This window comes from Aptenodytes patagonicus, chromosome 23 (assembly GCF_965638725.1).
Source record: "Aptenodytes patagonicus chromosome 23, bAptPat1.pri.cur, whole genome shotgun sequence".
Lineage (NCBI taxonomy): Eukaryota > Metazoa > Chordata > Aves > Sphenisciformes > Spheniscidae > Aptenodytes > Aptenodytes patagonicus.
This window is the reverse complement of record NC_134971.1, coordinates 7589904-7613934: the sequence shown is the minus strand read 5'-3', so window position 1 is coordinate 7613934 and position 24031 is coordinate 7589904. Positions and strand designations below refer to the sequence as shown.

General features: G+C 50.9%; 1 protein-coding gene across 1 annotated transcript in view; it reads right to left on the bottom strand.

Annotated features, from left to right (window-relative positions):
• Positions 1-15258, bottom strand: part of KIRREL3 (kirre like nephrin family adhesion molecule 3) — a 344477-nt gene extending 329219 nt beyond the window's left edge. Inside the window, 1 exon segment of the mRNA XM_076358570.1 lies at positions 15125-15258. Coding sequence (XP_076214685.1) covers positions 15125-15185 — 61 coding nt within the window. The 5' untranslated portion in view covers positions 15186-15258.
• Positions 15259-24031: the final 8773 nt, after the last annotated feature.

Below are 24031 nucleotides of genomic sequence, written 5' to 3'. Positions count from 1 at the left end.
AGCAGCTCGGTTTTGGGCGCCCAACTTTGGTCATCTTAAAAGGCATCACATTCACTCAGAGTATAGGGCAAACACCTGGCATTAAAGGTGGCTTGAAACACCCCAAATTAGGTGCCCAGAGACAGAAGCATCTCTAAGCTCTGGCAGCTGTTGGATTCTCCAGCCTAGCGTGACCACCCAAGGATGCTCAAGGAGCCAGAAGCAGGAGAGCAGTTCAACTCCAGCTCCCCGTGGCCCACCCCACCGCCCCTGCCACAAGGCCACTTTCTCACCCCACGAAATATTGTCATCTCAGGCACAAAACATCTTGCAAGCAGCACAGCAAACGTGTGAGAAATTGTAATGCTGGCAGCACAAAGCAGCACGGAAGGAGTTGTATTATGGAGAGCCTGCAAAACCAGGGAGAAACACGACAAAAAAAATGAGGTTTCTATGAGAAGCACAAAGCCAGACATTGTTCAGCAAAGCCCTGCTCTGCAAGCTGAGGCAGAGAACCCCATACAAAAGCAAGAGCTCCCACCGATGCCATTGTCGAGCTCATAGAGCAGAGATTTCTCTGGAAGAAAAGCAGACCCCGTGACAATTATTTATCACCACGCAAACATCTTCCTTCTCATCTTTTGTTGGTGCAACGCAGACCACATGTGTCTCCAGCCAGGGAAAGAAAAGCTACCAGCAGGATCAAGGAAGGCTGAGATTAATCTGGTTTCACGTAGATAAAAAAAACCTCGAGCAATCAGTTTTAAATTTAATATTAAAGTTGTAAGTCACCTTTGACTATATTAAAATATAAACTGGAGCATACAATAAGCCCCAAATAAGCCCCACTGGCAGTCAGAACAGCTCCCTTATCAACCTCTAACATCCCCTGTAAAATAATAACTGGAAGCCAGACTTCTCTGAGAGAAACTCGCTCTCCCGGGGCAGTGCAATGTGACCCAATTCCTGCTGCCATTTCAGAAGCCCTCGCTTGGCTGTTTTTCAGCATGCCAGCAATGAACTCAGCTGCAGCAGAAGTCATCTGGGGAGGGAGAGCTGGCATGGAAAGACTGTGCATTAAGCTATACGCCAGGTGTATCTGCTGTAGATATGGGGCAGGGAGCAAGAATGCAAGAGGACACAGTGCTGCAATTCAGTGAAGCACCTGGACTTTTGGTGTCTTTTCTTCCTCCCCAGTAATGGCGTGGAGTTTTGGGAACCCGTTTTCTCCTAGCCCTTGGCTTTCCCTTCTCTATCTGACAGTTTCTCAACATTTCCAAACTTCCTTCTCTGTTGCTGACTTTGAAAGAGGCTGAAAGGCTCCCGTCGAGGGAAACCAGCATGGGTGGACCACAGTAGCGCCGAAGGAACCTGGCCTCAGCAGCACCGCACGCCGCGGCAGAGCAGGATTGATGGGCATCACAGCCAAAGCCCATATGCAACATCCCAAGGTCAGCTGCTGAAAGACACCAGAAGTAACAGCCCGGTGATGAAGGGAAGGGTCATGGTCTGATGAGGAACACAGGCAGCTGAGGCCAGCAGGTACCCACGCTCACCCTGAGCACTACTGCAAAGTCAAGGAGAGAACAGGGGCACGCTCTGATTATTTTGCCCACGGACCACTGCATTCATCATTAAGTGGCTCGTGCTGGCTATAACCGGCTCTAACACAGTAGTGTTTCCACTTCACCATGTGGCAAGTCCATACGCAGACCCAGTTAGCACCAGCATAACGTTAGAGGCATCTCTGGTTAGTTAAGGTGGGCTGAAACTGTCCTTTGATGTCTGTGGACAGCTGCCCCCACAAGGGTTCAGAAGGGCTGGAGCAGAGACCACCAGCTTCAAACACTTATGCACAGGGGGCAAGTGGGTCTTGGGAAAAAGCAAGGGTCCTCACACCGCCGGAAGGCTGTCACCAACAGAGCTGCAAGAGTTGCTTTCCAACAGACTGCTGCCTGCTTGAGAGGGCTCCAAATAAATAAATAAAGCCAGTGACTCATTAGCATGCAAATCTATTCAAGCCCCCATTTCAATTTGAATTCTATGCATACGATCAGAGTGCAAAATGCAAATTATACAAATGCACCCATATGAAGAAACAAGCAGGAACTCTGCACAAAGGGATTAGGGCCAGGCTGCTTCCCTCCAAAGATTACAGTGCTGGGGGGGGGGGGGCTTTTGTCAGGGAGCATCCTTTAACGGTCACCAGTCATGCAGCACTGAGCTTTGCCTACAAACTACTTTAAAAAGCACTGGCGACTCTGGATTCGGCTGCTGGAGCGATGCCTTGTTTGAGATAGGTTGCAGGGGACAGGAGGAGAGTGAACAAACCGAGGACAAGAGGCGAGGGGTGCTATAGCCTCAGCGCTCACAGCCAAGGGTCTCCCCAAGGAATCAGCACCCATTCAGATTGGCCTGAGGGGAACAGAGGTGTCCCTGAAGCTCCTCCAGCAGCCCCCAAAAGGCAGCATTGGCCAGCATCTCTCCAGCACCAGACGCTACACCTACCAAGCCAGGGCTACGGGCCAGGACAGCCAGCTGAGGGCAGCAAGGTGGGTCTCAAGCAGCAGAGACCATCAGGAAGAGAGTCACCACCACTGTCCAGTCCCACCATCCTAGTGACACGAGATGATGCTTCCCCAGTCTTAAAAGGCTTAACCTCTCCTTCCCCTGGAGCTTTGGCTGGGAAAGGTTTTCAAGGAGGAGAAACAGAAGCCCAGCTTGGAAGGTCCTCCACAGACCAAGGTCAGATGAAGAGAACTCCAATGCACCCGATTTTAGCAAAGTAAGGCTCTGAGCTCTGCTCTAACATAAGCCTCCAGCCCCTTCTCTAGGCCTCCTGGCCCACCAGCCGCACAGCGTGGGAGATCCTGCTCCTAGTCGGACACGAAGCTTGGGCAGAGCAGATGGGAGGCTGCGTGCATTCACTTCTCCCTCCTACATGTGCGAAATTCTCAACCCACCATTTATCGTATTACATTTTCATTTTAAAGTAAATATCTGTTTTCAATTAGTACTTACCGTGAGGGGCATGCATCACTGAGAACACTTATTTCTCTTCCTTTCATTATTAGATTAGAAGTCGCTCAAGTTTAACTACATTTAACAGCAGCAGAGACGTAACTGTTCTGCAGACGCTAATCCACTTCCCACCTCCTCCCCCAAAAAAGGCCTCAATCCAGCTCGTGCAAGCCTCGGCACTGAGGCTCCGAATCAAGGTGCTGGCATGCAAACCTGCCGCGGCCCTGGCCAGACCCTGAGCCTGCCCATCAATTCCCTGCACACCCTGCCTCCAGGCTGTTAAAAAAAAAAATCCCATTGCTTTACCCTCCCGTCACAAAAACTGAGCCCCTCGCAATTTCATCTGTGTAGCAAGGAGGCTCGCATGGACTCCCCCCCCAAAGTTACATAAAGTGAATAAAACCCAGCATGGAGACTTGCCCCAAACCTTACAAACAAAACCAAAAGCATGGGGGGGGGGATATCAACCATGTCTGGTGCTCCACCTACTCGCTCATTCCCATCAGATGACAGGTAAGCATGCTACCTGGCTAGCCAGTATTTTTCCAAGTCTCCCAAATACACCCCAGCCTCCTCATCCTCACCCCAACCAGGAAAGCCCCTCCTCCCAGAGAGATCATGAGATCATACCCCGGCACATCCAGGCACCGCCTGCTGCTAGAGCACTTGTAAGCATAATAGTACTATTATACTTTGCTCATTATGCCTCATTTTTATTACATGGCCTCATTAAGTTAAGAAGCCTCTGTAATTTAACTGCATCTCTTGGTCTCCGCACGGGGGCTCCAGCTGCGTTTGTAATCAATCACTATTAAAAACACAGGACAAAAATTACTATTATACCCATTACTGCCCATCAATCTCTTCAATTGCCTCTTAGGTCCTTTCTTTACCTGCTCAATGCACCAGGGCCAGATGGATATCATTGGCACCTTTATAATCTTTCCAGATTTTCCAATAATTATGAGCCGATTGTAAGGATGCTTTCAGACAAGAGCAAGTAAGGCACATGCTGGCACACGATGTCCTCGTGTTGTACAGGAGAACGGGTAAGAAAAGCACGCAACCAGACCAAGAGAAATAAACTGTGTTAGACAACAATAATGCAATTGTATTGAACCTACCACAAGATGCTTTACGGACACACAGATCAGGTTAATACTGTCCTAGAATTAAATGTATTGTGACAAATTGGCACACTGCAAGACCCATCACGGTGGGGTCATCGGCCAGACCAAAGTCAAGAAGAGATCTGCATCCCATTTCCAAACCCCAGAGAAGGATGACCAGCAATCGGTAGTCAAATAGTTTCTACGACAGCTTCTCAGCATCCCTTCATCCACCAGAGGACAGTGGTACTCGCCATCCTTTGTGCACAGAAAACCCCCCTTCCTGAGCTCAATTGCAAATATCAAAACACGGTATTTTGGCAAGCCCACTTCAAAGTTTCCAATCCATGATTCTCAGATGTTTCCTGCTCCACAACAAGTTTCAAAACTTCAACCTTCCTTCCTGATTTTGAACAAAATGCTTCCACTGGGACAGCAACTCTGATCTCCTCCAGTCAGCAGCAACTTGCACAGGTTAAGAGCACTACACGGATTTCTGTGTATGCTTGGGAGAAAGCCAAACCACGGAGAGAAACCTACCTGCTGCAGGAAAAAAAAAAAACAGTAAGCTGGATGAAAAGTTTGCTACAACCACCACTGTAAAGACATCGTCAAGGGACATTAGCCATTTGGGAATTGCATAAGGTCCTTTTCTCTTTCTTGAAAAGAGATGTTTCACTCTTCCCCCCATCCCTACCCACTCCCAGAAAAAACCTGCTTTGCCTGGTTAGCACTTCCCCCTTCTGGTTTGCTTCCATCACAGAAAGGTTAAAAAAAGGCAAATTTGGGAGATCACAGGTAGTACACAAGAAGCCGCAAAGAGATGCTGAGCAAGTGTGGCGGATACCACCTTGATGGTCAGCACTTCCCAGAGAAGGAGAGGAAGGTGAGAGGTATCTGCTCTTTAAAAGAAAACGGAATCTTAGGAGGAGGTTAGCATCCGAAGCATGGCAATCTGAATGCCCTGGCAGTTGCCTTTCTAGCCAGCCCATTTGATGGAAGAGCGCTTTGAAGATTTCAAAGGGCACCGTGTTTCCTAGTTTATCGCGAGTGTCTATCTTAAACCAACGTTATCATTTTAAGCATGACCAGAGCAAGAAGAATCTTCAGAAACTGTTCCTGCCGCAGGAGATAGACACTCGTACAAGAGGCAAAGAAAAAAATTCCCTCGGACTTACAAAACCACGCAAGACCCCGACTCACATCCACCCCAACAGCACTGCTGCTGCTATCATCGCGGATCTGTCAGGAGGTGACATTTACACTGTTCTGGGCTTGACAGCAAAAGGCACTTCTGCTCTCCCATGAAGTTCTCCCCTCTGCCCTTTCTGAAGTGTCCATCTCCGCATCGTTGACACCGAGCCCCTACGCTGCAACCCAATTGAAGGGGAATGAGCATTTTCCAAGGGGTGGCAGGCAGCAGAGACAGGCATCATCTCTTAAAAAGCCTCCTATATTCACTGTCAGGAGCAAACACACCCCAGACAGGGGGAAGAGCAGCCACGTGGGACGATGCCCACCCCAACGACCAAACCACGAATGCAAAGTCTACATACTAACCAAGAAAAAGCGCTTAGTAAATCTTCCACCTCTCCAAAGCGAGAGCAGATCACAATATCCAGGATGTGGTGCTGGATCAGGACAACTTCAGACATGCACAGACTGAGCTGGACTGCAGCGGTTATCTAAGCTGCACTTGAGAACTGGGTTTAGGCATGTAAAGGCTGAGGGACAGCAGAGATGAAGATGTTTCCCTTGGTCTCTGGTGGGGAAGCTTATGGGCAAGGGAAAGCCAGCAGTATTGTCAAGATGGGCATCTTCTTTCTGTACATTACCTGGCAATTTCCATCATTATAAGTTGAAATAAAGGAAACTACAAGAAATCTACCATCTACCAGTAAGTCAGGCTTCAGCTTAGACAGAAGGAGTTAATTTACAGCCACTCAGAGCTTCGATATCTTAAACCTTTTCAGTCTCTGGACAAGATGAGGAATAAGCAGAGACAGTGTCAGACTCTGTGATCAGGAGGACAAAACACTGCAAACAGCTGTGCCTAATTTTAGCATCTGTTGGTTCTGTTTCTTCAGCACTTGCGGGTGGTGGCCCTGTCACTCCTAGCTTATTAAAGACACAGCCAGGAGAAGAGAGGAGTGTTAAATCACACTCCGGGGATTAGCTCATGGGAGAGAGGAAAAAACAACCCAGCAAGGCACCACTGACCAGCGATGGCATCCATTCCCTGCCACCGCTGCAGGATACCCCACGCCCCCCTAAAGACGCACAGGGGGTTCATCACCTCCGTGCATCGCACCGCCAAATTCGTGCATGGAGGGCAAGAAGCTGCAGGTCAGGCACAGCCCCACAGTCCCCTCCTACGCCTTCGCCCTTTCTGCTTTTTGAGCAAGCTGATGGCATCTGCATCACTGCTATCTGCTCCCTGGCGGGGTCACCTCAAGATCTGTCCTGTTGCCCACAGATGCATCCAACCATGCAATGGGGTAACCATTGCTCCTCAGGAGAGGGGTGAGGACTTCAGAAGGCCCCTGATTCTTCTCCCCACCCCAACCCCCAAGCAACCTCTCTGCAGCGCAGGACAGGGAATGGCCCTGGTTGCTGAACCCCAAACCTCAGGCTTGGTGTATTCAGCCTCCCCGCAGAGCTGGAGCCCAGCAGGTTGCCTTGCGCCTCTCCAAAGGAGCCCGACACTGGCAGGTTGGAGCAGACCACTCGGCTTCCATGCAAGCGCTGCTGCTGCCACCACCAGGCTGAACTGAAAAAAATGAGGATAAAAACTGCATTAGCTCTGCAGTTCAAGATTCAAAATACTCAGGTATTCCTTCCCCCGTGCACCCCCAGCGCTCCCTTCCTCTAGTCTGAATTATTAAGACACCCCACATGTCCTCAAGCTGTTTCTTCAGCACTGTAAACACGCAGCCTAACAAGGTGAGAGCCGCAGTTAGACTCCGCTCTACGAACGAGCTGCAAAAAACCTCTGACTGCTCGCCAGGGCTGCTAGGACACGACTGGGGTGCTCTGCTCAAGTCACCCGGAACAGCAACAGCCAGTCATTAAAATACACACTCTGCAGGGTAAGAAGTCCACCCAGACCAGAGGCAGAGACAGGCACTAGAGGAGCTGATAAGGCTCATCTGACTGCTCGCGATTTTGTCTACAGTTATTTTTGTGCAGCTGGGAACAAGTGGCTACAGTCAGCTATTTGCCAGCTGGGGAGAAAGCAGCAGTTTTGCATCGTTGGGAATGGAAACGCATCCAGCTCAGCCCCCCCACCGTACTCCCAGATTTTTCTTTCCTTGCTGGCAGAGGTTGCCACGGACTGACCGAGACAGCATCCAGTGACATCTCAGGGTGACCGGTGAAGATGCAAAGTGAGGGGTGGTAAAGAGCAGGGTTTTCCTGCGCACGCAGCTTGAAGAAATTATTTAAGCCTCTGCTGATAATTGAGCAACACCTTGATGTGCTGGCTGGATTTAGATCCCTTTACAGAAGCCAGATGCCCTTGCCTGTTTGGCAGAGAGAAACACTCATTCACACAGCTGAAGGCAGAGCAGCCAAAGGTGACCATCTCCCTTCATCCACCTTCACATGCATAAGCCTTGCCAGCATGGACCAACGTCAATCTTTTTTAATGGCCTGCATCTCCATGGCTTTGGGAAGCCTTGAGCCGTAGGGCAAGCTCAGGGCTTATAGACAGTTCTTAAAGCACAACATGTTCCTCACCACAAAGCAGGCGACGGCCAGGCCTCATCCCTGAGCCTTGCTTCCCCATGTCTGCCAACTGCAGCCAAGCAACTCCCAGTTTGCACTGGAAAAGGCAAAGGTAGATCCATCCAAGCACCGGCAGCCTGGGCAGATCCTGAGCCAGCAACTCCACCTGCTCAAGCCAACACTGGTTAAATCAAGTTTTTGGGTTGCCAGCCAGTGCCAAAGAAAGGTTCTCTCCAGAGCAGACCTGTTAGTCTGCTAACCGTCAGCTACCCCCTGCTGTAAGGTGCATCTTCACTCCCTCTCCACATGCCCTCAGGATCCAGGTACCCCCATCCAAAGCGGCTCCCTTCCATCCCACATTTTCCACAGAGACTTGCAAAATCCCTCCTGTTGTCACTGCCATGATGGCCATTATGCAAGTTCGGCTGTCTAAACTTGATGCTGAGCATACAAGTGGGACTGACATTTATTTAATCCTCATAGTAATGTTGACTGTGTACTTACTGAAACACCTCATGCTTATGGAAGACATTTGTTTCCAAGCAGCTTATGCTAAATTGCAGTGATATAAAGGAAACACTTATCCAATATTGACATTTACTGACTGGCAGCATACAGCTTGAATACTCATTTATGCCAGTGGAGGGGGAAGGAAGCCTGAGAAGGATTCAGGCCCTTCATTTCTGATCTTTTAACAAGTCAGGCAACATTAAGTTAATGAGTGAATACCTGCCCAAAATGCAAGGTGGGACTCCAAACCCGATGGCTTCTCCCACTCACTCCCTGCTTGGGGGAAAATAAAGTAATATTGGACCCACAGCGCAAAGCTTTGATCCCTCAGCCAAGAGGAAGTTTGAGAAAGTTCATCCCTTCCACTATCGGTGCATACTTAATCTGTAATTAGCAAGGCTCCTCTAGCCTGCAGCATGCATCCTGCTGGGCAGCGAGCTTCTGGAAAAAAAACCACTATCGAACATTTTCTGTATTTCCCCTCCCACAAAGACAGGGTTGCTCACCCAAAAGGCTCCTGAAATTTTCAGCCTTTAGGTGCTACAGCATCCAGTCAGACCCTGGCACACCTAGGCAGGGTGTACACACCATGGCTTTGCCACATGCCATATTGAAAATGACAACGACAAACCCAAGAACGTAAATTCACTAGCACTTAAGAGGTGAATTAGCCACCATCTGACCACACACATATCAAACCCACGCAGCAATTCCACCAAACACAAAGTCATTGGAAACAAAAGAAAGCATCTATTATCCTAGTTGAAAGTCTGATGTGCTTGCATCAATGGTTAATGAGCAGCAGTTATGGCAGAGCCCTCAAAAACCAATTATATCCTGCTCCACCCTGAGACCCCAAAAATGCAACAGATCAAAAGCTCGCTGTAGCTTTTGTTGCAAGTGAGGGCATTGAATGAACACATTAAGACAAGATCTTATCCTGAAGTTCCCATCTGAATGTAACAACGCAAGTGTTCCACTTCCTACTCTATATAGCATGTGACATTAAGCAGCAGGACGCCCGGAGCCCATCAGGACGCCCGGAGCCCATCGCTAAGAGGTACACTCAAAGCTCATTTAGATTTTAAGCTGTTTAATGCAACTCAGTAAAAGGAAGAGCCATGTAACAGCCAAGTGACCTACAGCTCCTTCTGCTCCACTTCGGAGGCTGCTGCCGCCACCAGGGAAAGGCAAACACTTGAGCATGGGTCTTGCCAGCGAGGCAATGAATAAATAGTCTCAACTATACTCAAAAGGCATATTGAACCAGGACATCTGTTAGGCCACAGTTTCCAAGACCAGAACCCAGCGTTTGCTCTGTCCTACCACAATGCACAATTCAGAAATGGGTATTTTCCTCTTCTCCCCTCGAGCAGTTTGGAGTATAGACGTGCCTTGAGGTGCAGTGAAGTAGGAGACTAGAAACCCATGAGTTTTGAGTGTGTGTCAGGATCCTGCTATTCAACTCTTGCCTGGAAAGAGTAGCACAGGCTTTAAACTTCATTTCTTCCCCCAGCCAAGAGAAAAGAAATCCCGCACGTTTTCTGGCGTGTTTGAAATTAATACTGCAGGCGATGGATTCAGACACCCCCTGCAAGAGCTGGGACAACTGCCAGCCCCAAAGGCAGGGCAGACTGCCTTAAAAACTCGCAGCTCCACCAACGGCCTTAAATCTCAGCAAATAAGTAAAAGGCTGATTTACAACCAATTTGTTTCACTACCTATTGATTTATAAAATAAGCTTGTACACGGTCACTACTGCTCTCTCTCTTTGGCCAGAGGTAGCTCCCAACGAAGTCAAAGAGAAGACTTGCATTGCTCCTGAACAGAAGCTAAATTAGGGCTCTCGTCAACTGCGGTTATAAATTTGCCGGTCTTTAAAATAAATAAAAGAAAAAAAAAAAAGCTGTTAAATCCTACTGCAAGGATCCTGGAAGTGATGTAAAGCCAATGCTCCAGCAGCATTTTCATAAAGTCCCCTCCACCCAGCACTGCACCTCCAGCTCGCTGAGGAGCCAAGAGCTAGGAGCACAGCACAAACTTGCAAACCTGAATATTAAATCAGAGGTTTGAAGCGAGCCACACTCTCCATCACAGACTGCTTGCAGGAAAACAGCTTATTCAAAGACCTCGATCCTCAGCCAGTTCACCACCTAAGGGGCACGTTGGCCTCTCCCCTTTATTTAGGGCTACAAAAGAAAGAAGAGCATCGAGCCTTTTTATTCTAACATATGCAGTCCAACTACAGAGAGACTGGTAACAACACAGCGCTGGTAATCTCTCAGGGATTTCTGTGCACATTTCTACTCCAGTTGGTGTCCCCTAAACCAACAGGAAAGCACAGAAGTAATCGACATCTGCCCGAGATGTGCTGTGCATAAACTGCCCAGGGACCTCCACCTAACCTTAGAACGGGGGAGGCCAGTAGGGATGCAGCGTTAGCATCAGGGCAGGTGTTTCTCCTCGCTTTCCTCCCTCTGGCAAAGGGCACCTGAAGAAAACCGCAGCTCCTCTCTCTTGGTCTTTTCAAGTAACTGAAACCTTGCAAGAAAGCCAGTTTGAGCAAAGTCATCTGTGGTCCTCACGTGAATCTCACTGCAGGAGGTACAGACTGAAGATGGGGAAGCATGCAGAAATCTAAATTGTGTTAAAACAGACCTTGGAGGAGGCAATCCTGCACTGTTCCTCTGGGATAGCGCAGACTGGCCGACACCAGCTCTAACTTGAGGCTTACTTCTGTTTCCCTCCCATGTAGCCCAGTTGTGAACTCCTGTGCCCCTGCCAAACCCTTACCTTTCCACCAGCAGCACCTCTCGCCTTCACAAAGCACCTTTCCAAACCATTACCGTCTTCTACTCAACCATTTGTAGTTGCACAACTTCTCATGCTGCTAGCGCTCTTCCTTGGCTTAATTTTTAAAGCCCATTAGCACTTGCTCATTTTTGCAGCACCATATGTGCTCCTTGTACTTCCCAAACAGCTCCCCCAGTGCTGAGATTCACCTGATGGGTTTAGGGAACAGCCCAACACATTTCCCTTGCAAAGCTACCCTGCTCTCTACATGGCAGGAGGAATTAAATTTTAAAAGGGATCACAACCACAGATTTCCAGGCTTCTCATTAGCAGGCTCACGGTTGCCAGACACAGCAACCCACGAGTGCACCTTGCACCCAGTGGGCTGCAGAGAGGAGCGAAGTCACCAGCCCTCGTACACACACACCTCCCAGCACTCTGTAAGCTTGCATTTTTGCTCCCTGTCACTCACTAACCTCCCCTGAGATGCTAAAATCCTCATCTCCCGGTCCTAATCAGTGGTGGTGGGTGGAATTGGCCTGCTTTCTCTCATCAGCATAATTTCACCCTTCTCTACCCGGGGGCTGATGACAAGCCACTGGGAAGTTGAGCCACTGCTGCTAATAACAGGCCCCTCTGACAGAAGATTGCAAAGCATTTGCTTCCAGGGAGGAACCAAGTGAACTGTGAAGGAGAAAAAAAAACATACCGTGCAACACCCGGAGAACTCGGTATTCATCACCCTGAGGGAAAGCAAACATGCCTTTGGAAAGAGAGCCCCAGACAGGCAGAAATCTTCCCATCCAAGGTAAATTTCAGATCCTGCCAAATTCATCTAGGTCGTTGCAGTACAGGCCAGTAAGAGGAAGAGGCGGTTGTAGGTACATCTTCAGTGGTGCTCCTTCCCGCAGCCCCACCTCCCACAGCTGGGGCACTTTCCCCAGTCCCTTCCAGCCTCACCCAGTTTGGATGACACTGGCGCAGGGGAGGGAGGGGTAAGCTATTCACCAGGCAGAAGCAAAAGCAGCTAGTTTCATGGCAGCATCAATTTCTTCCCACCAAGGGGCACCAAAGCTGTGGTCCTGACAGCTTTTGGGGCGGGGGAGCAAGCAATACCGGGGAAAAACAGCCCCGTATAGGAAACGCTGACCTATCAGCTTTCAGAAAGAGAAAACGCAAGCTGTTTCAGACCATTTGCAAGGGTGGAAGGCAGGATGCTCAAGGGAAGGCAATTTGTTCTTCCTAGATCACCTCAAGAGAAGCGCAGAAGTCAGCTGTGAAAGGGATCCTCCTCCCAGGCTGAGCACTGCCTGTGTGCACCCAGGTGCAGCGTGGCCCCAGACAGGGAGCAACAAGCACCTTCCTCTTGCAAGCTCAGCTGGGAGCCCAAGTTTCAGCCTGCACGGTTTGCAAGAAACAGCAGGATGCCAGCGTGCCACAAGGAGGCACAGGGCCCATGAAGTACAAACCCAAGGGTGTAAGCGTACAGATCCAGTGATGGAAAATACCTTTTGGGGAGGCTTCATGTAGGGGAGCTTTTTTTTTTTTTTAAACTAGTGTCCAGACCACAGATCCCAAGCGAGGTTTTCAGCAGAGGCGATCCTCCCATCCCTGCTGCCTTTGGCTCAGGGGAATTTAAGTCCTGCCTGCCTCATTATGGCAAATCGCTTCAAGCCACTTCGGTGCTGCGGGCAAGGAAACGCAGCCCTGCCGGCTCCTTGCCCACCAAAAGGAGCCACTGAAACTCCTGATGGGCAGGGTCAAGCGATTTTCATTGTTCCTTCGAGTGAGTTTTGGCCTAACAGCTCCCTCCAGAGTGAAGTACGACTGCCCTCCGGGTGCACGCAGAACATCCCATCCCCACGGCCCACCAGTCTTTAAGAACACCTTTGCCTAAGGAAAGCGAATGCTACCGCATCTGGACACACCAGGACAACCACAGCAGCTGCTCGAGGGGAGGCAAACGCAACATATGCTAGAAAATAAGCTTCAGTTCCTACATCCAGGCCTTTCCTCCCCTGAAGAACCATGTGCTTTAAGGAATCCTTTGCATGAAATCCTATTAGGGATCCTTTGCACGGTTTCACCCCAAAGGGGAAAGCCACAATGCTGTCGACAGCCCCTTTCTCGTGTACTGCAAGCAGCAACTCCATAGAAATGCATTCGGCTCATCCTACGGGAGGAAACAGCCAAAAACACTCTGCAAGACACTATCTCTCTGCCTCGTAACCCGGCATGAATAAGCAAGGTAGCAGATGCACACTCCTGATGGTACAGACAGGGGAGACAAATCAGCTGAGCTCAGGCTACGCGCAGCAGAGCCGAGGAGCCACGGCAGCTTTCGAACACAAGCACTATTAAAAAGTGCATTAGCCCTTATTAAAAATAATGGCTGCAAAAGGGAGGAGGGGAAAAAAAAAAAAAGAAACAAATCCCCGCTGGATCCCAGACACAAACTTATTCAGCTCCGCTAGCAAACTGCCATTTGACCTGCGGGGAGTTGAGAGATTCATGGGAACGGGGAAGAGATGTGAGGCGGCCAGGATCAGCTTCCAAATTGCAGAGATCCCCGGACCCGCTGCTGCACCAGGGAGAGTTCGAATTTGTTCAGCCAGAAATCTACACGGAAGACACAGTGGGTTTCTTTTGTGCAGAAGCAAAGGCGAATGCAAACACAGCTTTCTCCCTGAAGGAATATTAGTACAAGCAGAGAGAGGGAAAGAGAAGAGGGGAAGGGAGGGCAGCGTGGGAGCCCAACATCACATCCGAGCCCAGGAAAAGAGGAGGTAAGGACAACCAGAAGCGCAGCCACCTCTAAACACGGCGTCCCTGCTCAGGGAATAGGGGGGGAAAAAATGCAGCGCATGGTGGGGGATGTTCAGCAATGATGTCTGGCTGAGCAAAAAAACCAGCTGCCCGTTGAGAAGCGCTACTCTCTCCAAAAGTTTTATCCTTCATTTAATCAACAGATGGACTAGCTGCGTGGGTTTGGGGTTTTTTTCCACCACCCCCCCCCCTTTTTTTTTTTTAAAGCAACCCCAAGCCCTACCCTCACAAAAGCTGGCTTCGGGACGACGGCGGCGTGACACAGATGGTATCTGACACCGGCGTTGCGAGGGGATGAGCAACAGACAGGCGAAGCTTGGGTCTGGCTGTAGCTCAGCGTCCTCCACAGGTGACAGGGACCAGGCACACAGCAGCACGTCAAATACAGCTTTCCCAAAACGCCCCCCACTCCCCAAATCCTTCTTTATTTTTTTTATTTCAGGGGGGAGGAGAGGGGGGAAGACAAGCAGGTAGCAAAGTTGCAGGGCAAATTCCTCCGGATTCCCACGCTCCTGCCCCGGCTCCCGTGCTGCCGGGGAGGTGGGATCGGACTGTGACCCCCCCAAAAAAAACCCCACCACCGCAGGGGCTTCCCCACCTCTCCCCTGGGCCGGCTGCATTCAAAAGCAACTCTTTCCCCCCCACCACCACCCCAAAGGAGCAAATCGCTCCCTACCCCGACTCTGCAACCGCCGGGTCCTCCGCGCAGCCAGCGGGCTCTCCCCGGGCCGGAGCCAGCCTCCGCTGCCAGCCGGAGCAAGAGGCTTCCCCCCCCCCCCCCCAAATTAACCATCCAGCACCTCCCCAGCGCCGGCGAAAGGACCGGGCGGCGATGGGGGGGGGGGCTGTTGCTGAGCAAAGCCGTGTTTACACACAAACACGATCTAATTAACGGAGCTGGAGCAGAAAGAACTCATTTGCATGCTAAAGATTTTCCCCTTTTTTTTTTTTTAAAAAAAAAAAAGGCAAGCTGCCTCGCCAGAGATGCATGCAAAAACTCTGCAATCCTCCCTCTCTTCCCCCCATCTTTTTTTTTTCCCCCCCCTTGTGCAAGGGGCAAAAAGCAGACGCAGCCCCCCCCCCCCCCCCCCCCCGGACACCCCCCACCCCGCTCCTCCCGTCCGCCCCGCTCGGAAACTAAGTGCGGCGCCGGGTCCTACCGTGGCTGAGCAGGAAGCACCCGAGGAGGAGGAGGAGGAGGTCTGCCTGGAAAGCGCTCATTCCTCAGGGTGGGCTCGGCGCCGGGGGTAGGGGGGCTCCGCTGCCGCCGCCGGCGGGGGGCTTCAGGCCGCCGCCCGCCGGCTCCGCTCGCCCGGCTCCATCGCCGCCGCCGCCCCCCCAGCTCCTCCCCCGGCAGCGCTGCCTTGACTGGCGGAGCGAGCCTCGCCGGCGCAGCCTGGCTTTTTTTTTGGGGGGGGGGGGCGGGGGGAGGGAAAGGGGAGGGAGGGAAGGAAAGTGATGGTTAAAGGGGGAGTAACTTGCGCGCAGCCGGGGGGATGGGGATGGCTCAGCCTGCCAGCCCGGCATGGGATGCACCGGGGGGGGGGGGGGGGGGGGGGGCATTCGTGCACCCTCCCCCCCAAACGCTTGCTTGGTGCACGGCCAAAGCTGGGGGGGGGGGAAGGTGCATGTGGTGTAAATTAGGGGGAGGTGGGCGCCGCTACTTCTGCATCAGTTGCAGGGGAGGAAGGGAGAAAGGGAGAAAGGGATGCCCCCCCCCCCCCCCCCCGGTGCTGCTCCCTGCCCCAATGGGGCAAATAAAGCAGGAGCGCAAGCAGTTTCATGGCTTCTCCCCCCCCCCCCCAATCCCCAGATCTCTAAATTTAGGGGGGGGGGGGGCTGCCGCCCGCCAGCCACGCCGCCCCCCCCCCCCCCCCCCCCGGCACCGTCCTCACCCCCCTGCGGAGCGGCCCGCGCTCTCCCGGACTTTGGGGGCTGCACCCGGGGGGGGGGGGGAAGGCAGCCGGAGCCTCAGCCCAAGGTCCAGTCCGGAGAGGGGGCAAAAAATAACACCCCCCCCCCTTCCCACCCCCCCTCCCCTGGGGATAAGTTACATCCTCACAGACGGCGGCCTCGCACAGGTCCTGGGGGGGGGGGGTCGTCCAGTGCCCCCCAGTCGCAGCCTCACACACACCCCCCCCCCGGGGTGGCCACCACCCCACCCCTCATAAAACCCCCTCCGGGGCCGGGAGGGGAAAAAAAGCCACTAAAAAAAAACCACCCCAAAACCCGAAATCAAGGGGGTTTGGGGGAGAGGGGCGGTGAGGGAGCAGCCCCTGCGCGAGCGCTTCCCGCCCAGCGGCGCCGCGAGCGCCCGCCGCGCGCGGGGGGGGGGGCGCGATTTTGCAAGGCTGATGCATCCCCCGTGCAACCTGCACCGAGCAAGGCTGGAGGGAGAAGGGGGGGGGGGGGGGAAGGGGCCTTTTCTTTCCTTTAATTACCATTTTTGATCATCGGGGGTTGTTGAGGGTGGGTTTTTTTTTTTCCCCTCTTCTTTTTAATTTCATTTTTGCCCAGCGAGAGTTTGGGGACAGAGCAAGAGGGGGCCCCCCCAAAAAAAAAATCAAAAAGAAATAAAAGCATTTCTTACCACCACGCTTTGCACAGCCACCGAGGCCGGAGACTCCCTCGCCTCCACCTCCGAGTGCAAAGGAGGACGTGGGGGGGGGAGGGAGGGGGGCCGCTGAGCGCAATTATAAACCCGAGCATTAGAAAGTAATTACAGCTGTGGCCTCTAATTACTTGCTGCTGCGCTGAGAGGTGAACTTCAAAGGGGGCTGCCACAGCTCTCCCCGCCGCCCTGGGAGCTCCTGCCGGGGCCTGCTCGCCTTGGCCGGAGCTTGCTTTCGTGGTTACCTGGGCTGGTTTGGCTTTAAACGGGGATAACTCGCCCAAGTGCACTCGTGCTAACAAGCTTAAACCGATGCCAGGAGGGTTAAACCTGACTTAGGAGCGGCGGTGAGCTGAGATTTATTGATCGAACACTTGCGTTTCATGCGCAAGCATGGCGCACGCATGCTTCGCTCTCTGCGGAGGGGTAGCCACCCTGGAAATGAAGAGGGGTTGGGTTTTTTTTTTTTTTATCATTTTTAGCTTGCATCCCTCAGGAAATAAAGCTTATTTGATTTTGTCCGTGCATGCTGGTTTTTCCCGCCCCTGCCTGTTTGCATACCTGTCAACCCATTTGGGAGAGAAAGATGCAAAAGTGGGGATGTTTGCTTGCAATTATCATATTCCTGCATTTTCTACCGGGGCTATAATGGACAGTGACGCTCCTGGACCGTATTTTCCCCTCTGCCACCAGCTTGCCTCGGGCAAGTCACACCAGCTCCGACCCCTTGGAGGGATTTTGGCAGTGGCTGGGGCCACAAAGATATTTCTGTGGCTACCCTGCAAGGCAGGACTGGGGAGAGGTTACAGGTGGTGTATTTTTTCTGGCAGCAGCACTGGTTTAAATGCATGTTGAATAAAACGCTCAGTGCCTGATTTCAGTGGGAATTCGATTTCTAAATAATTTGGAGACTTTCCCTATTGTGTTTTAGTTTATTCTGCAAAATGTTGTTTGCTTGCAGACTAGGGGTACTAATGTATATTAAGGCTGCTACGCAAGTAAGACCTTTCTGTGAAGCTTCAAAACACCATTAACATTTTCGTGGCAATTTCTTCTTTTTTTTCCCCCCCCACAAAGCGTATTATTTCTTGCCTGCATTAAAAACAGCAGAATTTTTAACTTCCAGGAAAAGGAAATATTTTTCTCTTTTTTTCTCTCCTTCCCAGTGAAAACATTTCAGCTGGAAAATTCTCATCATTGTAATACTGACCTTTGCAAAGGGCTTTAAATCCTTGAATGAAAGTAGCATGTAAGTGCAAAGTTTTATTAACTGATTACCTCTGTGGTTTCGACTGCGTTGGTAGTCAAATTTGATTTAGACGACTAGGCAGTTGTACCGTGCATGTAAAAAAAATATCAGGATCTGACATAATTTTGGCTTGCTGGAGCTGCAGGAGGGCCGCAGCTCTGAGCATCGTCCTGCAGAACCGCCTGGCCTGGGACTAACTTCCCTTTACCTGCACGGCCGCGTTATTACAGGAGACGAAATCAAGTGCAAACTGATTATTAAATGCTCTTCTCGGGTATCTCATTTAAATCTGCCGTGCTTTGTGGAAGGAAATGAATCGATCCAATTAAAAAGCTGAGAAAATCACAGAGCTGGGTGAAATGGCCTTTGGGGAGGAATATTAAGCCCATGTGGAGCAGACCTACCCCCGTCTGCGGGAGAGGTTTGTGTTTGCAGGTGGGAACCCCACCTTTGCGTCACCCTGCTTCCAGCCCTTGACTTCGGTGGGACCGCAACTGTGTCCCCCCGCGTCATTTGGCGTTTGCACGCCTGCCCCGTGCAATATCTAATAGCAAAGAGCAATGCTAGAAGCCGGGAAGACCAGCTGATAAACCTCTCCCTTCCTTCTGAAAGTCAAGGGGGATAAACCAGGCATCTTTCTCTTCCCCCCCCCGCCCCTTTTTTTTTTTCCTCTGGTATTCCACATTGACAAGTGCAATAGATATGAAACATCACAACAATGAAAGCGAATACTTTCTGCGTGCCTTTGCCTCTCTTTCTTCCAGGCTATTTACCGAGAAGTGCAAGAAACAAAATGTTCTGAAATGCTGCAGCAAAATGGGGGGGGGGAAAGAGAATAATATAAAACATGTAAGCAACCTGATCAAAATGAAGCAATGATGTTGACAGAAAATGGAGTTTTAAACAGCAGGACAACAGCAACTCAGATGGATTTCATTCTTGCGTATTACAAAGCTGAGCCAAGTACCTGGAAGAGAGAGAGAGAGAGGAAAATAATCACACATTTCCCTGGTTTATAAAATCTTTTCCTTGTCATTTAAAAATACATATGACAAGTGAAAGCTGCACAGAGTCCTGCTGTAAAAGCACCGAACTGGGACTCGGAGGCTTTCCCTGCTCTTGCTGCAGAGCTTTCCCCATGGCCTCAGGGAAATTCATCCCACGGTGCCTCAGCTTCCCCCTCTGCGAAGTGCTGCTCACCTTTCTTGCCTGTTTGCAAGACAAAGGCTTCAAAGCGTGAGCTGTCTCCTAATTGGAAAGAAAAACTATTCGGGTAATGGGATGGAGGAGGGAAAGTTGTCCCTCCAAGTAACAGGAGGGATGCACGGCCCTTGTCACACGCTGGGGGACCTCACTGCAGGTTTGGGGCCGAGAGGTGTCGGGGAGATGCCAAGGTGCATCCTTGGAGATGTCGGGACGCAACGAAGCCGGTTGAGGTGCCTCTGAGATTTTGGGGAGACATTCGGGACTCTGTTTTTCCCACCAGGAAGCCAGGGGCATCGGGGCAGGAGGCTGACCTCTTCCAGGTGGTCACCACCTTCCTGGGATGCTTCTTCGGGGGGCAAGAAAACACGGGGAGACCTTTTTGTTTGGCAACAGGTATGCGTGGCTGGCTGCTGCTACTTTCCCATGCAAAAGTGAAGGCAGCTGCCTACAGAAACCCCCCAGCTATGCCAGCCGCTCTGCCCGGGGTACGAGGGGGATTTGCAGCACTCCAGCTCTCGCGCTGCCTTGGTTTCCAACGCAACCCCAGGCAAAAAGTGCCAGTCCCTTCCACGTCTCCCACCGGACCCTCTTTGAAAACAACCCCGGGGAAGAGGCCAGGGAAGCAGATCAGGGGGGAGTGCCTGAGCTCTTTTTTCTCCTTGTCTCCCGGCTGTATGGACAGCTGCCAAAAAACCTCGGCACTTGATAAAGCTCTTGTACAGCAGGTCCTGGAACAATACAGGCAGAGATAGGCAGGGCCTGGAAACAGCCACGGGGAGGCGGAGGAGAAAGGCACGGAAGCTTCGAGGGTTAAAGACGAAAAATAAAAGCGCTTTGACGACGTTGTGGTTTCAGGTGGGGATAGCCTGGCTTTCTACGCCAACCTGGCATCCCCTTTTCTAAGGGATCAATCCCGAGGGAAGGCTGAAGCTGGGTGTCAAGCAGCAGGCAGGAGCAAGGATGCAATCGGGACCTCTCCACGGTGCACCGCTTCTGCCAAGCAATGCCCCCGAGGCTGGAAGAGTGCGTCTGGTTAATACGCAGGTCCTCATCGAATACCCCTTCCCCAATTCCTCCCGTGGTTTCACATAGCCACCCTGCTCGGTGCTCGTAGCCGCGTGCCACCGCAGCTAGAGCTGGTTGCATTGCACCGGGGGACACCGCGACGGAGGTGGGTTCAAGTTGCCAAGGTGGCCAAACACCATCACCGACTTGTTAGGCCTTCCTAACTTAATCAAGATCAGCCCCGCAGCCATCCCCTGGATGCTTTGATGCAGCCTTTCATGCAGGTCTTTTAATGCTAAGTTATTTTAATGCTGTGCTTTGCATTCAGCTGGTTGTCTGCTTTTATGTCAGCGGTCCCTGCGATGCAAGGTTAAAATAGCTGAGTCGAACCTGCTGCAATTTTGTGCACGGATGGGCTGGATGCATCTCAGCCTGTTTCTGGGAGTCGGGGATTTATGGGGCGCTGCGGAGAAGTTGATAGTGCAGAAGGATGGCTTCCAAACCCTGGGGTGAAGCTCCACGAGGTATTTCCTGGGGTCAAGAGCTAATTGCCACCATGTGGGTGCTCTCTGATCTGAACAGATACAGGGAGCGCCGGCGAACCTTTAAGCAAACCCATTCCCGTAAAATTTTCAGCTCCCGTTTCGCTGCCCAGATGTGTTTGGGAACCAGCTCTCTGTCGAGCTGGCGTGTGTTACAGGAGAATCGGGGCCAGATTTCACCCTCCATCACCCGCCCTTCGGTGCTCGGGGGTATTCAGAGCTGGGCAGATTGTCTCTATCCACTGAAAAACTATTAAACCTCTGGATTAGGGTGTTATTCACATGTCCGAACACGATAAACAGTGGACTGCGTTAGTGCTTGCTAAGAATTACCATCTGATCCTGACTTTTTCCAGGTCCCATAAAACTTTCCGGCTCAAGAGGGACCTTGGAGGAAAGGAGGGAGCTCTAGAGCTCCTCCTGTGGTCTGCGAGAGAGGAGCTGGCTGTAGAAAAAGGCGAAGGGAGGTATGTGATGAGACTGCTGGACACGGACAGACCCTGTCCTCTTTGCCAGTTATGTGGCTTTTAATATTCTTTTTTTGGATTTTTCGTCCCAGGAGCTCTTTCTGAAACCTGGCTTGGACTTTTTTGCTAGAGGGAAAACTGGTGCGTGTATAAAATCCCTCAAAAATGAACGAGCCGCAAAGTGTTAAATGGAGCATTTGTATAAAAACAATGAATTCCATTTTTGCTTGATTGGCACTTTAATTAGGCCCGTGTCCTTTTGCTGCCACTGCAATCAGATTGGAGGAGAATGGGAAGCTTCCACACGGTTGTATTTACCTCGAGATCGCAAGATTGCAATTTTTTTTTCAATGCAAAGGGAAAAAAAAACCCCAACCCACCACCTTATAAACGTGACGAGGGAACGATATTATTTAGGGCTTGGAGAAAGTGTGGCTTCCTGATTGCAGCACGAGAATTAACCTTATTATGTTAACAAGGAATTGTTATGCTAAGAAGCATAGGGAAGAAAAGTTCTGTCTCTCAAGTCTGGCAGGAACAAGACAAGGACTGGGCAGGCTCGAAAGCCAGCCTTGAATTTAAGAGCTTCAGCAAAAAGAAGAAAGCCAAAAGTCCTTGTGGTTTTTATAAGGCAATTTCCCTCTTTTCCTTCTCTTTTACTGCGTGGAGGCTGTAACTCCAGCTCGCAGCTCCCAGCCACCCGGTGAATCTCCTGAGACTGGCTTCAGATAAGCGCTACTGGTAAATAATGTGCCCAGATTACAATGCCTATACCTAAGTCTAGCTACATCCTAAAATTTAAAATGAGACGAGCAGAGAAATTGGGCTGAGCAGGGTTTTACGCCCAGATATAAAAGACAACTCCAAGCACGCGAAGGGGAGGTAAATGGGACGCTGGAGATTTCCAGTTCCTGACCTTCTTGGGAAATTATTTCTTTGCTGGAAATCAGGATCATTTTATCTGCTGAAAAATAGGGGAAAAAAAAATTTGCTGAAAAAATCTATTGTTCTGCACTGCTTTCGGTGCTTTCAGGTGTAAAAAGGAAAACCTCTGGGTAACCTTGCAGCTCCTTCCCCTTCTTCTCCCATGCCATGAATCCCCAAAATCTGCAGTACAGGGGAAAAAAACCATTCGCCAACATATAGTCAAATCCTTCCTCCCACCTCTTCACGCTGGTTGCTGTTACAGGGGGCTGAGCAAGAGCCGTGACTCAATATTCAGCCCCATCTTTTCTTTTTTTTCTTTTTTTTCCCAGAAAGCTTTCAAAACCCGTGACGAGCGTGAGCATCGGCTGAAAGCAAAAGTTGGCTGCAAAATTTCAGCCTGGCCCTGGGATTTGCTCAAGTCAAGGGAAAGGTGTTTGTTTTGCAGTGGAATAGTTTATTCTTCGAGCAAAGATAGAAATGATGCCGTTTGATTGAGGTGGCTAATTACACAGCTTGAAGAGTAAATTACAGCTATCAAATATCCCAGTGAATATTCACTTACAAACAGACAGAGAGGAAAATGAAATTTTTTGAGTTTGCTGGCAATTTTGAAATAAAAACATTGTCTCTGACGGGGAATCCTCTTAAAATTTTTCTGCAACTGCTAAATTCAAATGACATCTTCTTGCAGACCAACCAAACGGCTCACTCCCATAGCCCTGAGCTACTTTTTTTCTAGTTTGAGGGTTTGTGTTCCCTTGTGACTTTTGGAAACCTTTGCCCTCACTTTAACGTCTAATTTTTTCAGTGAAAAACATGAATAGCAAGTTTTAAAACAGTTGAAATTGCCCAACTGGGCAGTTGTCATAAAAAGTATATTTCTTGCCAGAAGAAGTTTCATAGCAAAAAAAAACCCAAACCCAAACCATCCATCTCCTCAATTAGTAAATACACAGAAATCTGAATTTCGTTCCCGCAAGCTGGAAAGATTTGTAATCAGTGAATAAATTGAAGGCAACTGTGGAGAAGAGCATCAAACGCCTGGATGGAAGCTGATGGCTGAGCCATTTCGTCTCCCTCTCACCCATCTCCCTCTTTGCCCGGATGAAAGGGCCATTCCAGTGCTCTGTTTGCTGATGCAAACACCTTGCAGAACGTGCTGTTGCTCAGTTTGCTGGGGCCACGTACAAAACGAACCCTTTATTTTACCTGGGCCCACTATAACTTGTATTTACTCTTAAATATCAAGCTTTTGGGGCCAGGCTGCAAAGCTCTGCTTTCCCAAGAGGTCACCTCCACCGGTGCTTTCGGGCTGTAGGACTATAAGCCGAAACGTCCTGTGCCTCAGTTTCCCCAGGAACGCAACGGGCGCCTTGCCGGGCGATTTAGTTAATGTTTCCCAGGTTCTTTTGCTGCAAAAATCCTGCAGCAATCAGTCCAATCGTGCTCCGAGGATCTCCCCCTTCGCCTCCCTGCCGTGCCTTCAGCCTCCTTCCCCGGGTAATGAACGGTAAGCATCGCTCTGTATGTCTCTGCGTGCCTGTAAATTGCTGGGGCCTATTAGGAGAAAAAAAAAAAAAGTCAATTTTCTTGCCTTTTCCTCTTCTCTGGTGCTTCGGAACAAACCCAAAGCCCACAGCAATCCCCCCCCTTCCCGGCCATCTCATTAGCAGCATCTTTGCACATCCCAAGGCACGCTGGCGGCGAGGGCGAACCAGCGCCCCTGGGGCACTTTGGCATCTCTTAATTTGCCCCGTGCCAGGCCCTTGTCCCGGGAGAGGAGATGTTTTGCGATGTGCAAGGAACACGTGCGATGCACGGGGGGACTTGTTATCCCATCCCCGGGGGCCGGTGGATGCTCCCGGGGGGTACGATGTGGGCTGGGGGTGGACGCGTGGGGTTTGCAGCCCCAAGGAGCCCGGGTGCCTTCGGGGTCTGCATGGGAGGAGAAGAAACAAGAGAACAAAACACCGGACTGCGTGCAAAATGAATCGCATCCGAGCCGTGATCACTGAATGGCGGCAGTGTGGGTTGGCGTGACACGGCCTCGGCGGCTCCTG